The 22,865-nt window shown below is 44.7% G+C and overlaps 1 protein-coding gene across 14 annotated transcripts in view; it reads left to right on the top strand.

Moving 5' to 3' along the window:
- The window catches only part of LOC110506206 (neogenin), a 214,967-nt gene that overhangs the window by 168,095 nt on the left and 24,007 nt on the right, over positions 1 to 22,865 (top strand). For 11 of the 14 annotated variants that reach the window (XM_036981351.1, XM_036981362.1, XM_036981358.1 and 8 more), the window contains exons 10-17: positions 2,423 to 2,571; positions 6,447 to 6,585; positions 6,741 to 6,790; positions 10,510 to 10,654; positions 12,238 to 12,348; positions 13,243 to 13,437; positions 14,089 to 14,184; positions 22,115 to 22,347. In XM_036981351.1, the coding sequence (XP_036837246.1) occupies positions 2,423 to 2,571; positions 6,447 to 6,585; positions 6,741 to 6,790; positions 10,510 to 10,654; positions 12,238 to 12,348; positions 13,243 to 13,437; positions 14,089 to 14,184; positions 22,115 to 22,347 (1,118 nt within the window). The remainder of the gene's footprint in view (positions 1 to 2,422; positions 2,572 to 6,446; positions 6,586 to 6,740; positions 6,791 to 10,509; positions 10,655 to 12,237; positions 12,349 to 13,242; positions 13,438 to 14,088; positions 14,185 to 22,114; positions 22,348 to 22,865) is intronic. The other 3 variants (XM_036981364.1, XM_036981359.1, XM_036981354.1) reach the window with 1 other exon arrangement.

Below are 22,865 nucleotides of genomic sequence, written 5' to 3'. Positions count from 1 at the left end.
CTATCCATCTCTCCTTCTCTCTTCCTCATCACAGCTCAGCCTATCCATCTCTCATTCTCTCTCCCTCACGGCTCAGCCTATCCATCTCTCCTCCTCATCACAGCTCAGCCTATCCATCTCTCCTTCTCTCTCCCTCATCACGGCTCAGCCTATCCATCTCTCCTTCTCTCTTCCTCATCACGGCTCAGCCTATCCATCTCTCCTTCTCTCTCCCTCATCACGGCTCAGCCTATCCATCTCTCCTTCTCTCTCCCTCATCACGGCTCAGCCTATCCATCTCTCCTTCTCTCTCCCTCACAGCTCAGCCTATCCATCTCTACTTCTCTCTCCCTCACAGCTCAGCCTATCCATCTCTCCTTCTCTCTCCCTCACAGCTCAGCCTATCCATCTCTCCTTCTCTCTCCCTCACGGCTCAGCCTATCCATCTCTCCTTCTCTCTCCCTCACGGCTCAGCCTATTCATCTCTCCTCCTCTCTCCCACCATCACGGCTCGGCTGCTGCCAAGTTTCTGGGTCAGTCTCTGCCTCTCTACCTGTGTCCTTTGCACCTGGCACTCCATAATGTGTGCCGACGGGAGCCTAACTACCCGTGGGGATAGCAAAGGGGGCAGCCAGTGCCAGGGACAAATTTGTCTGTCTGTCTGACAGCATCTCTTCTAGGTTATAAATGAAGGTTTAAACTGTTGACCTGATTCCAAGTACCCGACCTGGACCGACCACACTGCATCCCTCACTGTATATATCTTACAGACACCTACTATATATACTGACAAATGAGAGCCTCCGTGTACTGCCAGGCATATCTGCAGCTAACGCACAGCAAAGGTACATGTTCCTTTCCCTTAGAGAAGAATTGGGGTATTTGTCAGTGAAACTGGGGTCAAGTATTTTCCATGTTTGATGGACAAAGGCATAGTTTGTATTCCATGTAGAATCAACATGGTCTGTCTGTTAAAACACTGCTGTAGGTTCCTTGTGTGTGTATATACAGTGTATTTTGATTTGTTTAACACTTTTTTGGTTACTACATGATTCCATATGTGTTATTTAATAGTTTTTAGGTCTTCACTATTATTATACAATGTAGAAAATAGTAAAAATAAAGAAAAACCCTTGAATGAGTAGGTGTGTCCAAACTTTAGACTGGTACTGTATATACACTACCATTCAAAAGTTTGGGGTCACTTAGAAATGTCCTTGTTTTTGAAAAAAAAAAAAAAAAGAAAGTATATTAAAATGACATCAAGTTGATCATAAGTACAGTGTAGACATTGTTAATGTTGTAAACGACTATTGTAGCTGGAAACGGCAGATTTGTAATGGAATATCAACATTGGCGTACAGAGGCCCATTATCAGCAACCATCACTTCTGTGTTCCAATGGCTTATCCAAGTTTATCATTTTAAAAGGCTCATTGAGCATTAGAAAACAATTTTGCAATAATGTTAGCATAGCTGAAAACTTGTTCTGATTAAAGAACAATACAACTGGCATTCTTTGGACTAGTTGAGTATCTGGAGCATCAGCATTTGTGGGTCCGATTACAGGCTCAAAATGGCTAGAAACAAAGACCTTTCTTCTGAAACTCACAACATTAACAATGTCTACACTGTATTTCTGATCAATTTGATGTTATTTTAATGGACAAAAAAATTTGATTTTCTTTCAAAAACAAGGATATTTCTAAGTGACCCCACACTTTTGAACGGTAGTGTACATGCATACACACGTCATCCTAAACACCACAGAAGTTCTCTCTTGACGACTAGGTATGGTTAATGATGCATTACATTTGCCACACAGCTCAGTTTCTCAGACCCTATCGTTATCTGTCTAGAGACTACATCCTCCAGTAGATGTGTGGCTCTCAGCACCTGCTACCACAGTCTTGTGTTAAACAGCTACGCCGGTCGGCACCAGAGCTGTTAATTGAATGTAATGACCCACGTCCCTGCAGAGCAAACAACAATGGAAACACCCCTCTCCCTCCTCAACCACTTGGTTTAGTCCCAGCCGCTCTCTCTCGGCTAACCAATTCCAATTAACTTAATACTTCAAATAAATTCCTCTGTAAACCAAGCATGACCTTGTCTGTCCCCGCTCCCCCCTCTCACCTACTGGAATACCATGCTAGAGGGATTGGTGGGATGATGTGGGGAAATGACCACAGCATGTGTGTCAGGCTTTGCGGTTTAAGAAAAAAAACAGGGGGACATTCCAAAATGGCAGTCTTTCAAATTGGGACCGAATTGTCTCCAAGTGATTTGAATGAGAGTGTGGTTTTGTGCAAGTGTGGTTATATGATGTGGCTTACATATGAAAAAAAAATACAAATATTGAGATTTGGGGGGGAAATGCCTTCCTGTGTCTTTTTATTTGGGGATTCATACTAAGTGTCCCCTGTATCCTTTGGTGTTTCCAGTGCAAGTCCCTGGCCCTGCCCCCAACCTGCAGGCTGTGTCGACCACACCCACCTCCGTCACCCTCAGCTGGGACACTCCCCTCACTGGTAACGGAGACGTCCTCACCTACAAGGTCTACTATATGGAGAAGGGTCTGGACCTGGAACAGGTAAGACCCAGTGTGATGGGTGGGGGAGTTAGATGGCCCTATATGTTGAAATAGTGATCCATCATATTCTATGAGAGAGATTAGTCTTGTGATGATATAACAACAAGACTGCAAACAAGCAAAACAGAACAGCGAAATGAACTGTTGCTTTTCCTGGCTTAGCATCAGCACCATATAGCCCATTGAAGTGTCCCAGCTCGGTCACAGCCCAGTAGACTGCCTTGAAACTCCTGTCCCCCTGAAGTTCCAAAGCCTCTGCTCTATTCCCACTCTATCAGATAGCTGGCAGCACCACCCTCCCTATTCCCCAGTCTCCCAGCAGGCCACAGTGCAGCGCACCGCAGCACAGCCTCCTGAGTCATCCAGCCCTGCCAGCCCAACCAGCCAGGCGTTAAAGAGCCTTTAATATGATAATGGATGAAATGTCAGCCAGCACAACGAGTAATGATGCTGTTGCTGCTGCCGTCCCTCGCTCCCTAGAGGAGAGAGAGAGAGATTCTGACAGGAAGAGAAGAGGCTTATCTGATGATCTCTTTATCTGAAAAGAGAGGAACAAAGGTTGAATCCAGAGAACAGGGTAGCTAACGGGGTGTTGGAGTGGATGAATTATTGAGGCAGGGACGGGGAAAGCTTCAGGAAGTGGCATGTCTACAGGGAGGAAGCTGTCACAATGGCGCGCCTGACTTCAGTTGAACAGTTAGGCACTGTGGTTTTACTACCCAGGGACAAAGATTAGGGCGGTACCCAAATAGAGTAGCTATTTGTAGTTAGCTAGTTTTCCATCCAATTGACAACAGATTTTTATGCAATTAAAAAAAAAAAAATCTGCATCAAAACAGTATGCGCATTTTCCCACCAGATAACTGTTTCCATCAAATTGACTTGTTGCGGATAAAAGGCTGTGCGTGATGACGTAGTGCCCATAAAATAACTTTTGCGGTTAAACTCCCATGTACAGAAGGGAGAAAAAAAAGTTAAGTGTTTCTATCGCATTTCCAACAACTGATGGTTTTGTCACAAAAAATGTTGCGTTATATAGTGAATGTGCCAACTCTGGTCGTGGCATGTGCACTATAGACAACAGCTCGCAGATACAATGTGTGTATAGCCTACATTCGTGGCCAAAAGTTTTGAGAATGACAAATATTAATTTCCACAAAGTTTGCTGCTTCAGTGTCTAGATATTTTTGTTAGATGTTACTATGGAATACTGAAGTATAATTACAAGCATTTCATAAGTGTCAAAGGCTTTTATTGACAATTACATGAAGTTGATGCAAAGAGTCAATATTTGAGGTGTTGACCCTTCTTTTTCAAGACCTCTGCAATCCGCCCTGGCATGCTGTCAATTAACTTCTGGGCTACATCCTGACTGATGGCAGCCCATTCTTGCATAATCAATGCTTGGAGTTTGTCAGAATTTGTGGGTTTTTGTTTGTCCACCCGCCTCTTTAGGATTGACCACAAGTTCTCAATGGGATTAAGGTCTGGGCAGTTTCCTGGCCATGGGCCCAAAATATCGATGTTTTGTTCCCCGAACCACTTAGTTATCACTTTTGCCTTATGGCAAGGTGCTCTATCATGCTGGAAAGGGCATTGTTTGTCACCAAACTGTTGCTGGATGGTTGGGAGAAGTTGCTCTCTGAGGATGTGTTGGTACCATTCTTTATTCATGGCTGTGTTCTTAGGCAAAACTGTGAGTGAGCCCACTCCCTTTGCTGAGAAGCAACCCCACACACGAATGGTCTCAGGATGCTTTACTGTTGGCATGACACAGGACTGATGGTAGCGCTCACCTTGTCTTCTCCAGACAAGCTTTTTTCCGGATGCCGCAAACAATTGGAATGGGGATTCATCAGAGAAAATAACTTTACCCCAGTCTGTCCCTGATGTTTTTTCTGAAGAGAAGTGGCTTCTTTGCTGCCCTTCTTGACACCAGACCATCCTCCAAAAGTCTTCGCCTCACTGTGCGTGCAGATGCACTCGCACCGGCCTGCTGCCAGTCCTGAGCAAGGTCTGTACTGGTGGTGCCCCGATCCCGCAGCTGAATCAACTTTAGGAGACGGTCCTGGCGCTTGCTGGACTTTCTTTGGCGCCCTGAAGCCTTCTTCACAACAATTGAACCACTCTCCTTGAAGTTCTTGATGACCTGATAAATGGTTGATTTAGGTGCAATCTTACTGGCAGCAATATCCTTGCCTGTGAAGCCCTTTTTTTGCAAAGCAATGATGACTGCATGTGTTTCCTTGCAGGTAACCATGGTTACTACTCCCTTCACAGAACAGGGCAAACTGGCTCTAACCAGAATAGAAAGAGTGGGAGGCACCGGTGCACAACTGAGCAAGAGGACAAGTACATTAGTGTCTATAGTTTGAGAAACAGACTCCTCACAAGTCCTCAACTGGCAGCTTCATTAAATAGTATCCGCAAAACACCAGTCTCAACATCAACAGTGAGGAGGCCACTCCGGGATGCTGCCCTCCTAGGCAGAGTTGTAAAGAAAAAGCCATATCTCAGACTGGCCAATAAAAAGAAAATACTAAAATGGGCAAAATAACACAGACACTGGACAGAGGAACTCTGCCTCTGTCTGTTCTTAATCTTTTCTTTTATGATGAACTTCACAGGGTGGTGAAAGCACCCAGTGATGAGCTTGATGCTCCTTTCCAATAAATATCAAGGGTCTTATTCTGATGACATGATGATACAAATAATCTTGCTCTTTTTGTCAATAATAATCTTATCATGTACAGTCGTGGCCACAGCAATGGTGGTGGTGTTAGTAGTGGTGATAGTAGTAGTGGCGTCGATAGTAGTGGTGATGGCGGTGGTGGTGATAGTAGTAGTGGTTGTGATAGTAGTGGTTGTGATAGTAGTAGTAGTGGTGGTGGTAATAGTGGTGGTGATAGTAGTAGTGGTAGTTGTTATTAGTAGTGGTGGTGGTAGTAGTGGTGATGGTGGTGGTAGTAGCAGTGGCGATAGTAGTAATGGTGGTGGTAGTAGCAGTGGCGATAGTAGTAATGGTGGTGGTGGTAATAGTAGTGGTGGTGGTAGTAGTAGTAACGGTGGGAGTGGTGGTGGTGATAGTACTTGTGGTAGTAGTAGTAACAGTGGTAGTAGTAGTAGTGGTGGTGATAGTAATAGTGGTGGTGGTAATAGTATTGGTGGTAGTGGTAATGGTGGTGGTGGTAGTGGTAGTTGTGATAGTAGTAGTAGTTGTGGTGGTGATAGTAGTGGTGATAGTAGTAGTAGTAGTAGTAGTAGCGGCGGTGGTGATAGTAGTGGTGATAGTAGTAGTAGTAGTAGTAGTAGTAGTAGTGGTGGTGATAGTAGTAGTAGTAGTAGTAGTGGTGATAGTAGTGATGGTGGTAGTGGTGATAGTAATAGTGGTGGTGGTGATAGTAGTAGTAGTGGTGGTGATAGTAGTAGTGGTGGTGGTGGTGGTGGTAGTAGTAGTGGTGGTGATAGTAGTAGTGGTGGTGATAGTGGTAGAGTGATAGTAATAGTAGTGGTGGTAATGGTAGTGATAGTAGTAGCGGTGGTGATAGTAGTAGGGGTGGTGATGGTAGTGATAGTGGTGGTAGTAGTAGTAGCGGTGGTGATAGTAGTGGTGGTGATAGTGGTAGAGTGATAGTAATAGTGGTGGTAGTGATAGTGGTGGTAATGGTAGTGGTGATGGTGGTAGTAGTAGTAGCGGTGGTGATAGTAGTTGTGGTGATAGTGGTAGAGTGATAGTAATAGTGGTGGTAGTGATAGTGGTGGTAATGGTAGTGGTGATGGTGGTAGTAGTAGTACAAAACAAGGAGAAGTACAAAATAAATCTACAGAAGCACTACATAACTTTGTGTGTACCACCTCTCTTCTCAACCTCTCAGGACATAGACGCTGGAGCTCTGTCCTACACCTTGATGGGTCTGAAGAAGTTCACAGAGTACAGCATTAGAGTGGTGGCCTTCAACAAGCACGGTCCGGGAGTGTCCACAGGAGACATCACCGTCACCACCCTGTCTGATGGTAAGCAGGGGACAGATGAAGGAGCGGAACTCTTTCTCTATCATAGGAGAAATGGGTAGTCTCCTTTCTGAAGAGGAAGATGTTACAGACCTGGTGTGTTGAGGTGATCTCTCTTGAGTTCTAAAGAGTAAAACACCTTGTTTTTACCCCTACAGTCCCCAGTGCCCCTCCTCAAAACCTCACTGTGGAAGTTCACAACTCAAAGGTAAGCACAAGTCAGCCACTTCTCTTTAGCACACAGACACTCTCCCTACCTCTCAGGTGATGTGATAGCTGTGTGCCTAACCCTGTTTTCCATGCCATTAGCTCTTGTCAGTGCGCTCAGCTCACATACAGACTGCTAGCGTTGTGCTTGAACCCTGTATCGATCCACCCAGCAAGCGGCTGGAGACTGGGCCTGTCTGAAGGCTTTCGTCTCTCTCTATCACAACTCCTACAGCCTCACACATCTAGAGGCTCATCTCACACAGGAAGGCTTTCTATCCAGCTCACTTCTGTCCGTTTGTGAATGAGTCAGGAGTCAGGAGCTCTTGCTGTTGCAGCACATGGCGGTGTATTTAGTACCACTATAGAGATGGGGGGTGTATTTACTACCACTATAGAGATGGGCGGAGTGTATTTAGAACCACTATAGAGATGGGGGGTGTATTTAGTACCACTATAGAGATGGGGGGTGTATTTAGTACCACTATAGAGATGGGGTGTATTTAGTACCACTATAGAGATGCGGGTGTATTTAGTACCACTATAGAGATGGGGGGTGTATTTAGTACCACTATAGAGATGGGGTGTATTTAGTACCACTATAGAGATGGGGTGTATTTAGTACCACTATAGAGATGGGGTGTATTTTGTACCACTATAGAGATGGGGGGTGTATTTAGTACCACTATAGAGATGGGGGGTGTATTTAGTACCACTATAGAGATGGGTGTGTATTTAGTACCACTATAGAGATGGGGTGTATTTAGTACCACTATAGAGATGGGGGTGTATTTAGTACCACTATAGAGATGGGGGGTGTATTTAGTACCACTATAGAGATGGGGGGTGTATTTAGTACCACTATAGAGATGGGGTGTATTTAGTACCACTATAGAGATGGGGGTGTATTTAGTACCACTATAGAGATGGGGTGTATTTAGTACCACTAGAGATGGGGTGTATTTAGTACCACTATAGAAATGGGGGTGTATTTAGTACCACTATAGAGATGGGGGGTGTATTTAGTACCACTATAGAGATGGGGGGTGTATTTAGTACCACTATAGAGATGGGGGGTGTATTTAGTACCACTATAGAGATGGGGGGTGTATTTAGTACCACTATAGAGATGGGGGTGTATTTAGTACCACTATAGAGATGGGGGTGTATTTAGTACCACTATAGAGATGGGGGTGTATTTAGTACCACTATAGAGATGGGGTGTATTTAGTACCACTATAGAGATGGGGGTGTATTTAGTACCACTATAGAGATGGGGGGTGTATTTAGTACCACTATAGAGATGGGGTGTATTTAGTACCACTATAGAAATGGGGGTGTATTTAGTACCACTATAGAGATGGGGGGTGTATTTAGTACCACTATAGAGATGGGGGGTGTATTTAGTACCACTATAGAGATGGGGGTGTATTTAGTACCACTATAGAGATGGGGTGTATTTAGTACCACTATAGAGATATGGGGTGTATTTAGTACTGCTATAGAGATGGGGTGTATTTAGTACCGCTATAGAGATGGGGTGTATTTAGTACCGCTATAGAGATGGGGTGTATTTAGTACCACTATAGAGATGGGGGTGTATTTAGTACCACTATAGAGATGGGGTGTATTTAGTACCACTATAGAGATATGGGGTGTATTTAGTACTGCTATAGAGATGGGGTGTATTTAGTACCGCTATAGAGATGGGGTGTATTTAGTACCGCTATAGAGATGGGGTGTATTTAGTACCACTATAGAGATGGGGGTGTATTTAGTACCACTATAGTAGCACGTATTTAGAAATGGATTCAGTCTGACTTGCATCTAGAACTGGTTTGTGACCTTATTTGTTCTGTTTACTGGTCAATCAGATCAGGTTTTGCTTTGTTCTTCCTTTGTCAGACTTGTCCTGTATGTTACTGTTTGATACCAGTAATGAATGGCCTTATATGGATGAATATCATTATAAAATACATTTCTAATTAGATTAAAACACAAAATGCAATTTCTCATTTTAATTGTTTAATTTTCTCTGTCCTGTGGGCCGTGTCAGTCAGCCAGGCCTGAGGGGTGAAAACTAACATACAAGGGGAAGTGTAGTCTCAACATGTGAACCACAACCCCCCCCCCCCCCCCCTTCAATTTAACTTGTATTTTAGAGAAGGGGTGAGGGGAAAGAATGTAGCTGAAAAAAGAACGCACTATAGGAAAATGGAAATAAACTAATTGAACACACTTAGCACAGATTTAATTAGTGCTGTTCCCCCAACTCACAGATGTGTGTTAATGTTGGCGCGCCTGTGTGTGTTTTTGTGTGTGTGTGTGTGTGTGAGCGACAGTGGGGTAGTGTTAATTAACTCCTCTCTCACGCTGAGTTCCCCCCACCCGTCCCTTCACACACACACACACACACACACACACACACACACACACACACACACACACACACACCCAGTCTACAGTATCTCTCCTCCCTCCTTCCACACCATCCCACAGTGCACTGCAGGGCCTGCAGCTAAGGACCTGAATCCATCGCTCTCTCTCTCGCTGGGAGCCACTCCTCTCACCAGGGCTCCTCTCACCAGGGCTCCTCTCCTCCACTCTTTATTTATTATGAATGTCTTTATTTCCTCCTTTCTCCAACAGACAGCCTGTTCTCTTCTCCTTCACCACTACATTACCCTCACATCAGTCTGCTTTAAGACTGGTGTAAGGCTTTGTAAGGCTGGTATAAGACTGGTGTAAGGCTTTGTGAGGCTGGTATAAGACTGGTGCAAGGCTTTGTGAGGCTGGTATAAGACTGGTGTAAGGCTTTGTGAGGCTGGTATAAGACTGGTGCAAGGCTTTGTGAGGCTGGTATAAGACTGGTGTAAGGCTTTGTGAGGCTGGTATAAGACTGGTGTAAGGCTTTGTGAGGCTGGTATAAGACTGGTGCAAGGCTTTGTGAGGCCGGTATAAGACTGGTGCAAGGCTTTGTGAGGCTGGTATAAGACTGGTGCAAGGCTTTGTGAGGCTGGTATAAGACTGGTGTAAGGCTTTGCAAGGCTTTGTGAGGCTGGTATAAGACTGGTGCAAGGCTTTGTGAGGCTGGTATAAGACTGGTGTAAGGCTTTGTGAGGCTGGTATAAGACTGGTGTAAGGCTTTGTGAGGCTGGTATAAGACTGGTGCAAGGCTTTGTGAGGCTGGTATAAGACTGGTGTAAGGCTTTGTGAGGCTGGTATAAGACTGGTGCAAGGCTTTGTGAGGCTGGTATAAGACTGGTGTAAGGCTTTGTGAGGCTGGTATAGGACTGGTGTAAGGCTTTGTGAGGCTGGTATAATGTCGCCTTTTGACCTTACACCAGCCTTGGTCAGGTTAGCCCTGTGACGTCAATGTCACTGCGAGTGGTGTTACTGGACACCAATGGTGTGTATTGCCATAACCACCCACTCATTGCCCTAGTGTGATTTTTATCTGCAAAGTCCTGTGGTTGTCATTCCACCTCTAAAGTCAATGGTGGTAGCTAGAGATTATTCAGTATTGTCCTTGGGTTGGGCTCAAATCCATTGCAATTCAGGAAGTGAAATGAAATTTGTGAATGGAAAAAGTTGACATTGAAAACAGTGGGTCAGTTTTCTGTGAATATGACCATTTCCCTGTGGTTCAGCAGTAGAAACTGTAACCCCCCGTGTCTTAGACTATGTACTCACTGTGTGTCGTTCCACCCCCCTACCCAGAGCATCATGGTCCGGTGGCAGCCCCCACCACCAGGCGCCCAGAACGGCGAGATTACTGGGTATAAGATCCGTTACCGGAAAGGGACGCGGAAGAGCGAGGCGGCAGAAACCACGGGAGGCACCCAGCTCTTCCAACTCATCGACGGTAAGCTCTCCTATAATACCTCATCACGTACTCATCACGTACTCATCACGTACTCATCACGTACTCATCACGTACTCATCACGTACTCATCACGTACTCATCACATGACTTATCACATGACTTATCACATGACTCATTGTGTAGTTGAATTAGTCATGCACATGCAATATCTTACATGGGAAATAATGTGATTATTGATTAGCGTGTTCTAAAACAAGTCTAGTTTTCAGATAGGCCGAAGACTCTGTGGCTACTGCTGGTAGTTTAACTTTTAGCCAATTGGAAGTTTCTAAGTTGAATACTGTGGTCCCATAGGACCAGATGTTGTATCACTGGAGCGGTTTTCATTTGAGCCTTTTTTTGTCTGGCGTGTTGTTTGGTGTCATCATTTTCCTTCATCGTCTGTGTTACTTCAGACAGTCACCTGTTCTCCACATCTCACATCCAAACTGATATTATACCGTTACTGTAGTACAATAGATATCAGACTGTAGCGACGGCAATGAATATTACATGTTGTCTCAGCAACTTTTCTGGCCCCGTCTCACGCTGTGTGGTGCAGCATCAAAGAGAATACACACTTGAAAGTCAAACCCGATTTATATTTGGGGTGCAACATGGGTGTTTGTTGGTTCAAAGGCATTTAAGCTAGAGATTTTCTTTCTAGAGCCTTGGAGTCCTGGAGTGTCTGGGTGGTTTTCAGCAGTCTGCCTCAGGGACAGCCCGTAGTAGTGAAGGGAGAGACGACACGATTAGCATTTAGCGTCCAAACAGATAAGTCCAATCCGACTCTTAAGAAAATGTTTGCACCAGTTAGCGCAGATACATGTTCTTTAAAGACGGCGGGCGGTTCCCACCACTTTGAATTTCCAAAACACGCCCGTGGCGGTGATGTAGCCGACCCAGCAATGTGGCTGGGATGGTGGTCCAAGCAGGGATCCAGCTCCACACACTCCTCCAGGAGTGAACAGTCTCCTCTTTCTTCTCTGAGTGTTCTATCGGGAACGGCTTGCTTGGGCTACATTCAAACTGCTCATGTGTAAATTCCCCCACAGACGAGTCGTGATCAATGGCAGAAGGTTTATCTCTATCAAACCCATTGGATTGGAAAGAGGGAAATTATAATTGCGCCACGACGACGAGTTCTCTCTTGATCCCACCCCTGACAGAGTTATAGATTTTCCCTTCACACAAGCAAAGAAATATTGGACTTCCTCTTGAAATATTACAGCTTCAAATATTTAGTGTGTCTGCATGCCCAGCTCGATGAGTGGTGGAGTGAGGGATGCACTGCTAGTACATCCTTTAAGAAGCCCACTGAAAGGAAAGTTTGGACAGTTTTCTAACTGCAGAAACTGATGGACCTAGCCTATGGCTGATTCTGCACACAAACCCAATTACATTTCTTGGTCTGCCTGTCAAAAGAGCGCACTACTTGTTCACTTCGCCTCAAACATTTCAAAGCACTTGATTGAGGGGGGAGTGAACAAGATGAGGGCGCACTTTGGGTAGAAGAGGGAGGAATGAACTGGGCTTCCTGTCTGACTCTGACTGATTTTCTATCTGTGTGTTGTTGTGGTCAGGTCTGGAGCGGGGGACAGAGTACACGTTCAGAGTATCAGCCATCACAGTGAACGGCTCCGGGCCCGCCACAGAGTGGAGCACCGCAGAGACCTTCGAGAGCGACCTGGACGGTAAAACGTTTTCCTTACCTCTTCCTTTAATACACTGACCAGTCAAATCCCTCTACCTCAGCCCTGATCCTTACCTCTTCCCTTAATATACTGACCAGTCAAATCCCTCTACCTCAGCCCTGATCCTTACCTCTCTTCCCTTAATACACTGACCAGTCAAATCCCTCTACCTCAGCCCTGATCCTTACCTCTTCCCTTAATATACTGACCAGTCAAATCCCTCTACCTCAGCCCTGATCCTTACCTATCTTCCCTTAATACACTGACCAGTCAAATCCCTCTACCTCAGCCCTGATCCTTACCTCTTCCCTTAATATACTGACCAGTCAAATCCCTCTACCTCAGCCCTGATCCTTACCTCTCTTCCCTTAATACACTGACCAGTCAAATCCCTCTACCTCAGCCCAGATCCTTACCTCTCTTCCCTTAATACACTGACCAGTCAAATCCCTCTACCTCAGCCCTGATCCTTACCTCTTCCCTTAATATACTGACCAGTCAAATCCCTCTACCTCAGCCCTGATCCTTACCTCTCTTCCCTTAATACACTGACCAGTCAAATCCCTCTACCTCAGCCCAGATCCTTACCTCTCTTCCCTTAATACACTGACCAGTCAAATCCCTCTACCTCAGCCCTGATCCTTACCTCTTCCCTTAATACACTGACCAGTCAAATCCCTCTACCTCAGCCCTGATCCTTACCTCTTAATACACTACAACCCTCTATTAATGTGGTCTCATTGCTACCTTTATATTTATGGTTTAGTTTTAATGTATTTTATTGTCTTGATTCTAGTCTAAAGTATATGGAGTGTTTAATATTTGTTGTGTTTAATTTATTTATTGTGTTATAATTTGAGGTAAGTTTGATCTCCTGAGTTTTCCTCCCTCCAGAGTCCAGGGTGCCAGACATCCCCAGTTCGCTACATGTGCGCCCGCTGGTCAACAGCATCGTGGTGAGCTGGACCCCGCCGGAGAACCAGGACATGGTGGTACGAGGCTACACCATCGGCTACGGCATCGGCAGCCCCCACGCCCAGACCATCAAGGTGGACTACAAGCAGCGCTACTACAGCATTGAGAACCTAGGTGAGCACACCCTGTTGTTGCCCTCTGGGTTGTTGCCCTCTGGGTTGTTGCCCTCTGGGTTGTTGCCGTCATAGTTGATAGTGTGTTGTTGTGGAACCATGTTCTTGATGCATGACTGTGAACAGTCTTTGACTGCATGGCTGGCTGTGCTTCATAGTGTCCTGTAGCCTACTGTAATTACAACATGGTTAGGGGGAACCACTATGATAATGTTGCATAATTTAGCTTTTCATTAAAACCCCAACGAGAGAATGGGTTTCAATATACACCTTTTGTCAAGATGATGAATATCCTGATCCTATGAGGAGAGGGTCTCAGGAGTCTGGACTTGATTAGCTACATTATTTCATAACGCGCTCTCTCTCTCCCTGGCCCTCTCTCTCCCTGGCCCTCTCTCTCCCTGGCCCTCTCTCTCCCTGGCCCTCTCTCTCCCTGGCCCTCTCTCTCCCTGGCCCTCTCTCTCCCTGGCCCTCTCTCTCCCTGGCCCTCTCTCTCCCTGGCCCTCTCTCTCCCTGGCCCTCTCTCTCCCTGGCCCTCTCTCTCCCTGGCCCTCTCTCTCCCTGGCCCTCTCTCTCCCTGGCCCTCTCTCTCCCTGGCCCTCTCTCTCCCTGGCCCTCTCTCTCCCTGGCCCTCTCCTTCCCTGGCCCTCAGACCCCAGCTCCCACTATGTGATAACCCTGAAGGCCTTCAACAACGTGGGGGAGGGGATCCCTGTATACGAGAGCGCCATCACCAGGCCACAGTCAGGTAGGACATCTACACAATACCCCTACACCCTGAATACTGGAGTAATGGAATGGTCTCATGGACACACCCTAAATAGCCTTACCAATGAGATGTTCACTAATACCCTCCATACTGGACTGGTGAAATGGTCTTTTAATGGAGAAGTTGTTTCATCCATAAAAAACGTATGCTGGTATCGTTTCTGTTTGCTGCCATATTTCAGTGGGGAGTGAGAAGTCATTTAACTCCCTTAAAAAAGGAATCTGACTGTAGTCTTTGACCAATGTTACATCACTACCACCATCATCATCATCGATAAATATACTCTGACGTGGCTTGACTCTAAATAACTTCAGAGATACGCTTACTAAAACCTAATGTGTTTTTTATTTGACCAACTAGAGCCTTGACTTTATATTAGACATTATTCCTCCTGCATTCATATGGTGCAGTTTACCTTCCATCAGACCTGATCGTCAGACCTGATCGTCAGACCTGATCGTCAGACCTGATCGTTAGGATCAACTTGTCAGAGAGCATCTCTGACCTGCCATTCTCTCTGTGGTAATTGACTTTCCCTTTGTCACAAATATCACTGCACAAAACAAGTGGTCCCGGCTCATCTCAGGCCTGTCTCCCAGAGAATAGTAAGGAAATATCCTCCAATCCAGATTTCTCTAATCTGAGGACAGCTACTCAGACAATTAGCTGATATTTAGGTCACAATACCAAATGCCAACAATTGAACACAAAGTATGAATTGCTAGCAGGAAGTCGCTGCTCAACATAGCTCTGTAGAGTATGCCACATTTTTTGACACCCGTAAGATGAGGGAACTAGGAGTGTAGGCTGTACCCTGTGTCGAGGCATCCCCAGGGAACTAGGAGTGTAGGCTGTACCCTGTGTCGAGGCACCCCCAGGGAACTAGGAGTGTAGGCTGTACCCTGTGTCAAGGCACCCCCAGGGAACTAGGTATGTAGGCTGTACCCTGTGTCGAGGCACCCCCAGGGAACTCGGAGTGAGGGCTGAAACCCATGTCGACTTTAAGCCAACCCCTTGTCACCCCCTCTCTGTTTTGATGAGCCAGTTTGTCTGTACTTGCACTCCGCTATCCCAGCATGCACTGCTGTGCAGGGACAGGATACCGGATGACTGAAATGGCATCAACATGCTGCAGGGGGCAATCCACACACACACACACACATACACACACACGCACACAGAACACACACACATACATACATAGCACTGTGCAGAAGCGCGCACGTACACGCACACACCCCTGCTGTGGCTTTGGCAACCCTCTGTCAGATCCAGCTCTCCTCTCAACACAGAACCAAAGCCCTCCAATACAGTCTGCAGTTTGAATACACCAGTGAGTTGCTCCACGAGCATGTTCATTGGATGAAAAAGTTTGGAATAAAAGACTGGTTGACCTAGATAATGTTTTGACTTAAAAGAAGTTGGGAGAAGTTGGAAGACATCTAAGAGTGTTGTTTAGGGACTGATGTATTATAGTAAATATCCAGTGGGAAGATAACCTTGGTGCAAAACATATACAGGACTGACTTGAAAAGGAGATTTTCAATCTCAATGTGACTTTCCTTTATAAAGCATAAATCAAACCAAAGCAGAATAAAAACCTTCTTCTATATGTGGCATCTGATAACTGACTGAAATATGTGGAGGGGGGTTTCTTTTTGACAGGTAGGAACATTTAATTCAGAGCACTGTAGGCTACTAAACCCAGGCTGGTACAGACTACTGCTGCAGACACACAGTTCTCAGAGTGGAAAACAGATGCCACCTAAAAGATGCTACCTTTCCATGCCACCTAAAACCACACCGTGTTTCCAGGACCACCTCCATGCTTCCCAGAAAGAGAGAGAGACACACACACACACCAGTGCAATAATGAGCATGCACAATGACTTGTAAAATGGAGCGGGGAGGAGAGAGGGAGCTGGATAGAGGGGGGGTGAGTTTGGGGGAGGTAGGCTACACCAGATGACTAGAGCTTTTTCTAATTACCACTGGACCCTGGTCAAAATCTGGAGTCCAGGGCTGGCGCAGACAAGCCTGACAAGCCTGACCAGTCTGCTCATTGCTGCCATCTTGAAGCGTTTAGTTGGCATTGTGGCGACTTGAGCCAGGGAACCACTTGTTACTGCCTCTCTCACAACACCAGTGTTTACCATGCGTCCATAATGAGTACACACACACACCTCAGCAACCCCCTGGAGGACATTGTAGTGAGGGAAGCAGGTGGTTGGACATGTGCTCACAGTGGCTAACTGTGTTTAGTTACATAACAGAGGTATCCTCCATCTGTAAAGAGACGTGACCAGGGTAACATTCAGTAGGGAGGTATCCTCCATCTGTAAAGAGACGTGACCAGGGTAACATTCTTTAGGGAGGTATCCTCCATCTGTAAAGAGACGTGACCAGGGTAACATTCTTTAGGGAGGTATCCTCCATCTGTAAAGAGACGTGACCAGGGTAACATTCAGTAGAGAGGTATCCTCCATCTGTAAAGAGACGTGACCAGGGTAACATTCTTTATCCTCCATCTGTAAAGAGACGTGACCAGGGTAACATTCTTTAGGGAGGTATCCTCCATCTGTAAAGAGACGTGACCAGGGTAACATTCAGTAGGGAGGTATCCTCCATCTGTAAAGAGACGTGACCAGGGTAACATTCTTTATCCTCTATCTGTAAAGAGACGTGACCAGGGTAACATTCAGTAGAGAGGTATCCTCCATCTGTAAAGAGACGTGACCAGGGTAACATTCAGTAGGGAGGTATCCTCCATCTGTAAAGACACGTGACCAGGGTAACATTCTTTAGGGAGGTATCCTCCATCTGTCAAGAGACGTGGCCAGGGTAACATTCAGTAGAGAGGTATCCTCCATCTGTAAAGAGACGTGACCAAGGTAACATTCAGTAGGGAGGTATCCTCCATCTGTAAAGAGACGTGACCAGGGTAACATTCAGTAGGGAGGTATCCTCCATCTGTAAAGACACGTGACCAGGGTAAAATTCAGTAGGGAGGTATCTTCCATCTGTAAAGAGACGTGACCAGGGTAACATTCAGTAGGGAGGTATCCTCCATCTGTAAAGAGACGTGACCAGGGTAACATTCAGTAGGGAGGTATCCTCCATCTGTAAAGAGACGTGACCAGGGTAACATTCAGTAGGGAGCAACTATATCATTAAGTAACACAGACATAGATGATGCTAATCAATCCCAGATAGAACAGACATCACTAATCTAATCAATCCCAGATAGAACAGACATCACTAATCTAATCAATCCCAGATCAGACCATAATTTATCTAATCAATCCCAGATAGATCAAGCATCACTACATTATTCATAGGTAAAGACCAAGTCAATCCATTTGAAGTTGTCAAAACTCCCTTTCATTGCCGTTTAATATCCCTCGCCCTTGACACACGAGATCCGCTGATAGGCTACATGAGCAACAATGAACAGATGAATAATTCCCATTTCACTTCTTACATGCATAGAGTTTGAACACAGCGTCAGTGTAGGGCTTTTCCTTGTGAGTGACATGGCTCTATATACAGTCCTATTGTGATTCAGCTATAGTAAATGTAAAGTAGTGCCTGTATTCACAGAGACACTGTAAAGTAGTGCCTGTATTCACAGAGACACTGTAAAGTAGTGCCTGTATTCACAGAGACACTGTAAAGTAGTGCCTGTATTCACAGAGACACTGTAAAGTAGTGCCTGTATTCACAGAGACACTGTAAAATAGTGCCTGTATTCAGAGATAATGTAAAATAGTGCCTGTATTCACAGAGACACTGTAAAGTAGTGCCTGTATTCACAGAGACACTGTAAAGTAGTGCCTGTATTCACAGAGACACTGTAAAGTAGTGCCTGTATTCACAGAGACATTGTAAAGTAGTGCCTGTATTCACAGAGACACTGTAAAGTAGTGCCTGTATTCACAGAGACACTGTAAAGTAGTGCCTGTATTCACAGAGACACTGTAAAGTAGTGCCTGTATTCACAGAGACACTGTAAAGTAGTGCCTGTATTCACAGAGACACTGTAAAGTAGTGCATGTATTCACAGAGACACTGTAAAGTAGTGCCTGTATTCACAGAGACACTGTAAAGTAGTGACTGTATTCACAGAGACACTGTAAAGTAGTACCTGCATTCAGAGACACTAAAGTAGTGCCTGTATTCACAGATACACTGTAAAGTAGTACCTGTATTCACAGAGACACTGTAAAGTAGTGCCTGTATTCAGAGACACTGTAAAGTAGTGCCTGTATTCAGAGACACTGTAAAGTAGTGCCTGTATTCAGAGACACTGTAAAGTAGTGCCTGTATTCACAGAGACACTGTAAAGTAGTGCCTGTATTCACAGAGACACTGTAAAGTAGTGCCTGTATTCAGACACTGTAAAGTAGTGCCTGTATTCAGACACTGTAAAGTAGTGCCTGCATTCAGAGACACTGTAAAGTAGTGCCCCGTTTTCAGTCACTGTAAAGTAGTACCTGTATTCACAGAGACACTGTAAAGTAGTGCCTGTATTCACAGAGACACTGTAAAGTAGTGCCTGTATTCACATAGACACTGTAAAGTAGTGCCTGTATTCACAGAGACACTGTAAAGTAGTGCCTGCATTCAGACACTGTAAAGTAGTGCCTGCATTCAGAGACACTGTAAAGTAGTGCCCCGTTTTCAGTCACTGTAAAGTAGTACCTGCATTCAGAGACACTGTAAAGTAGTGCCTGTATTCAGAGACACTGTAAAGTAGTGCCTGTATTCAGAGACACTGTAAAGTAGTGCCTGTATTCAGAGACACTGTAAAGTAGTGCCTGTATTCAGAGACACTGTAAAGTAGTGCCTGTATTCAGAGGGACACTGTAAAGTAGTGCCTGTATTCAGAGGGACACTGTAAAGTAGTGCCTGTATTCAGAGGGACACTGTAAAGTAGTGCCTGTATTCAGACAGACACTGTAAAGTAGTGCCTGTATTCAGAGAGACACTGTAAAGTAGTGCCTGTATTCACTAAAGTAGTGCCTGTATTCAGAGAGACACTGTAAAGTAGTACCTGCATTCAGTCACTGTTTAGCCTTGCAGTCCGAGACCTTCTTATCAATAATGAAAGAAAGCATTCTTCTTTAAAGGTGTGGTAAGTCAGTATGGTATTTGCATTTTTGATCTTGTTGTTCTGTTGCACTGTTGTCTTTCCAAAATAAATTCTGAGGCCAGGTGGCTAAATGTTACTCTGTTGACCTTTACTAGAGGTTACTCTGTTGACCTTTACTAGAGGTTACTCTGTTGACCTTTACTAGAGGTTACTCTGTTGACCTTTACTAGAGGTTACTCTGTTGACCTTTACTAGAGGTGACTCTGTTGACCTTTACTAGAGATTACTCTGTTGACCTTTACTAGAGATTACTTTGTTGACCTTTACTAGAGATGACTCTGTTGACCTTTAATAGAGATTACTCTGTTGACCTTTACTAGAGATTACTCTGTTGACCTTTAATAGAGATTACTCTGTTGACCTTTACTAGAGATTACTCTGTTGACCTTTACTAGAGATTACTCTGTTGACCTTTACTAGAGATTACTCTGTTGACCTTTACTAGAGATGACTCTGTTGACCTTTACTAGAGATTACTCTGTTGACCTTTACTAGAGATGACTCTGTTGACCTTTACTAGAGATTACTCTGTTGAACTTTACTAGAGATGACTCTGTTGACCTTTACTAGAGATTACTCTGTTGAACTTTACTAGAGATGACTCTGTTGACCTTTACTAGAGATTACTCTGTTGACCTTTACTAGAGATGACTCTGTTGACCTTTACTAGAGATGACTCTGTTGAACTTTACTAGAGATGACTCTGTTGAACTTTACTAGAGATTACTCTGTTGACCTTTACTAGAGATTACTCTGTTGACCTTTACTAGAGATGACTCTGTTGACCTTTAATAGAGATGACTCTGTTGACCTTTACTAGAGATTACTCTGTTGACCTTTACTAGAGATTACTCTGTTGACCTTTACTAGAGATGACTCTGTTGACCTTTACTAGAGATGACTCTGTTGACCTTTACTAGAGATGACTCTGTTGACCTTTACTAGAGATGACTCTGTTGACCTTTACTAGAGATGACTCTGTTGACCTTTAATAGAGATGCCTCTGTTGACCTTTAATAGAGATTACTCTGTTGACCTTTACTAGAGATTACTCTGTTGACCTTTACTAGAGATGACTCTGTTGACCTTTACTAGAGATGACTCTGTTGACCTTTACTAGAGATGACTCTGTTGACCTTTAATAGAGATGACTCTGTTGACCTTTAATAGAGATGACTTTGTTGCACTTTACTAGAGATTACTCTGTTGAACTTTACTAGAGATGACTCTGTTGACCTTTAATAGAGATGACTCTGTTGACCTTTACTAGAGATGACTCTGTTGACCTTTACTAGAGATGACTCTGTTGACCTTTAATAGAGATGACTCTGTTGACCTTTAATAGAGATGACTCTGTTGCACTTTACTAGAGATTACTCTGTTGACCTTTAATAGAGATGACTCTGTTGACCTTTAATAGAGATTACTCTGTTGACCTTTAATAGAGATAACTCTGTTGACCTTTACTAGAGATGACTCTGTTGACCTTTAATAGAGATGACTCTGTTGACCTTTACTAGAGATGACTCTGTTGACCTTTACTAGAGATTACTCTGTTGACCTTTACTAGAGATTACTCTGTTGACCTTTACTAGAGATGACTCTGTTGACCTTTAATAGAGATGACTCTGTTGACCTTTAATAGAGATGACTCTGTTGCACTTTACTAGAGATTACTCTGTTGACCTTTAATAGAGATGACTCTGTTGACCTTTAATAGAGATGACTCTGTTGACCTTTACTAGAGATGACTCTGTTGACCTTTACTAGAGATGACTCTGTTGACCTTTACTAGAGATGACTCTGTTGACCTTTAATAGAGATGACTCTGTTGACCTTTACTAGAGATGACTCTGTTGACCTTTACTAGAGATGATTCTGTTGCACGTTCCTTCTAGTTGTAGCTTTCCTTTGAGTGATTATCCATCTTTACTTAGTGTTGATTATGTTGAACACAACAGCCCTGGATCAAATCCGTGACAACAAATCTGTATTTGACCCAAGTCTGATCAACAACAGCCCTGGATCAAATCCGTGACAACAAATCGGTATTTGACCCAAGTCTGATCAACAACAGCCCTGGATCAAATCCGTGACAACAAATCGGTATTTGACCCAAGTCTGATCAACAACAGCCCTGGATCAAATCCGTGACAACAAATCGGTATTTGACCCAAGTCTGATCAACAACAGCCCTGGATCAAATCCGTGACAACAAATCGGTATTTGACCCAAGTCTGATCAACAACAGCCCTGGATCAAATCCGTGACAACAAATCGGTATTTGACCCAAGTCTGATCAACAACAGCCCTGGATCAAATCCGTGACAACAAATCGGTATTTGACCCAAGTCTGATCAACAACAGCCCTGGATCAAATCCGTGACAACAAATCGGTATTTGACCCAAGTCTGATCAACAACAGCCCTTGTATAGACAGTAGAAAACCTTGATGTAGCCAATAGCCATGTCTGTTGATCTAATAGAATTTTCTCTCTTTCTCTTCACCCTTCCCAATCCCCTCTCCTCCTCCCTCATTTTAATAACTCATTAACATATTTTCTACCCTTATTCGTAACCCCCTCCCTCTCTCTCTACACCCCGCCACCCTGTTTCGTTTGGACCGGTCTTGCTTTTTTCTTTTTATTTTTACCTCGCCACAAAACACACTTTTTTGGTTTGTAATTTCTTCCCTCTTTTCCACCATGTTCTGTTTGCCATCTGTTGTGAACCTGGTGTGTTGGTAACTGCTGGCAGACCCCATAGACCCTGATGTTGATTTGTATGAACTCTTCCATGCGCCATACACACCAGTACCAGACCCCACCCCCATGCTACCTCCCGTGGGCGTACAGGCCTCGGTGCTCAGCCACGACACCATCAAGGTGACCTGGGCCGACAACTCTCTGCCCAAGAACCAGAAGATCACGGACGCACGCTACTACACGGTGCGCTGGAAGACCAACATCCCCGCCAACACCAAGCTCAAGGTACGGTCACGGGGACGCAGCAGCATGGCCCGCAGGGCCCCGTTCAAAACAACACAGCTTTATTATTCCCTCACGGTTCATTTTAAAATAGAAGGTGTCATCAGAGCACAGCATAGTATATGTATTCTACCACTATGCCATTCTAATCATCAGTGTGTTCAGCTATCCCACTAGCAGGGTGATGAATCAATGTGAAGTAATCCCACCCACTAATTACATGAGGTTCAAACATCTCTCAGTCCTTCCCATATACATGCCACAGTCCTTCCCATATACATGCCACAGTCCTTCCCACAGTCCTTCCCATATACATGTCACAGTCCTTCCCCATATACATGCCACAGTCCTTGCCCATCTACATGCCACAGTCCTTCCCATCTACATGCCACAGTCCTTCCCATATACATGCCACAGTCCTTCCCACAGTCCTTCCCATATACATGCCACAGTCCTTCCCCATCTACATGCCACAGTCCTTCCCCATCTACATGCCACAGTCCTTCCCCATCTACATGCCA

The sequence above is a fragment of the Oncorhynchus mykiss genome, chromosome 6, assembly GCF_013265735.2.
Source record: "Oncorhynchus mykiss isolate Arlee chromosome 6, USDA_OmykA_1.1, whole genome shotgun sequence".
In the NCBI taxonomy this organism is placed as follows: Eukaryota; Metazoa; Chordata; class Actinopteri; order Salmoniformes; family Salmonidae; genus Oncorhynchus; species Oncorhynchus mykiss.
This window is presented reverse-complemented; position numbering and strand designations above follow the sequence as displayed.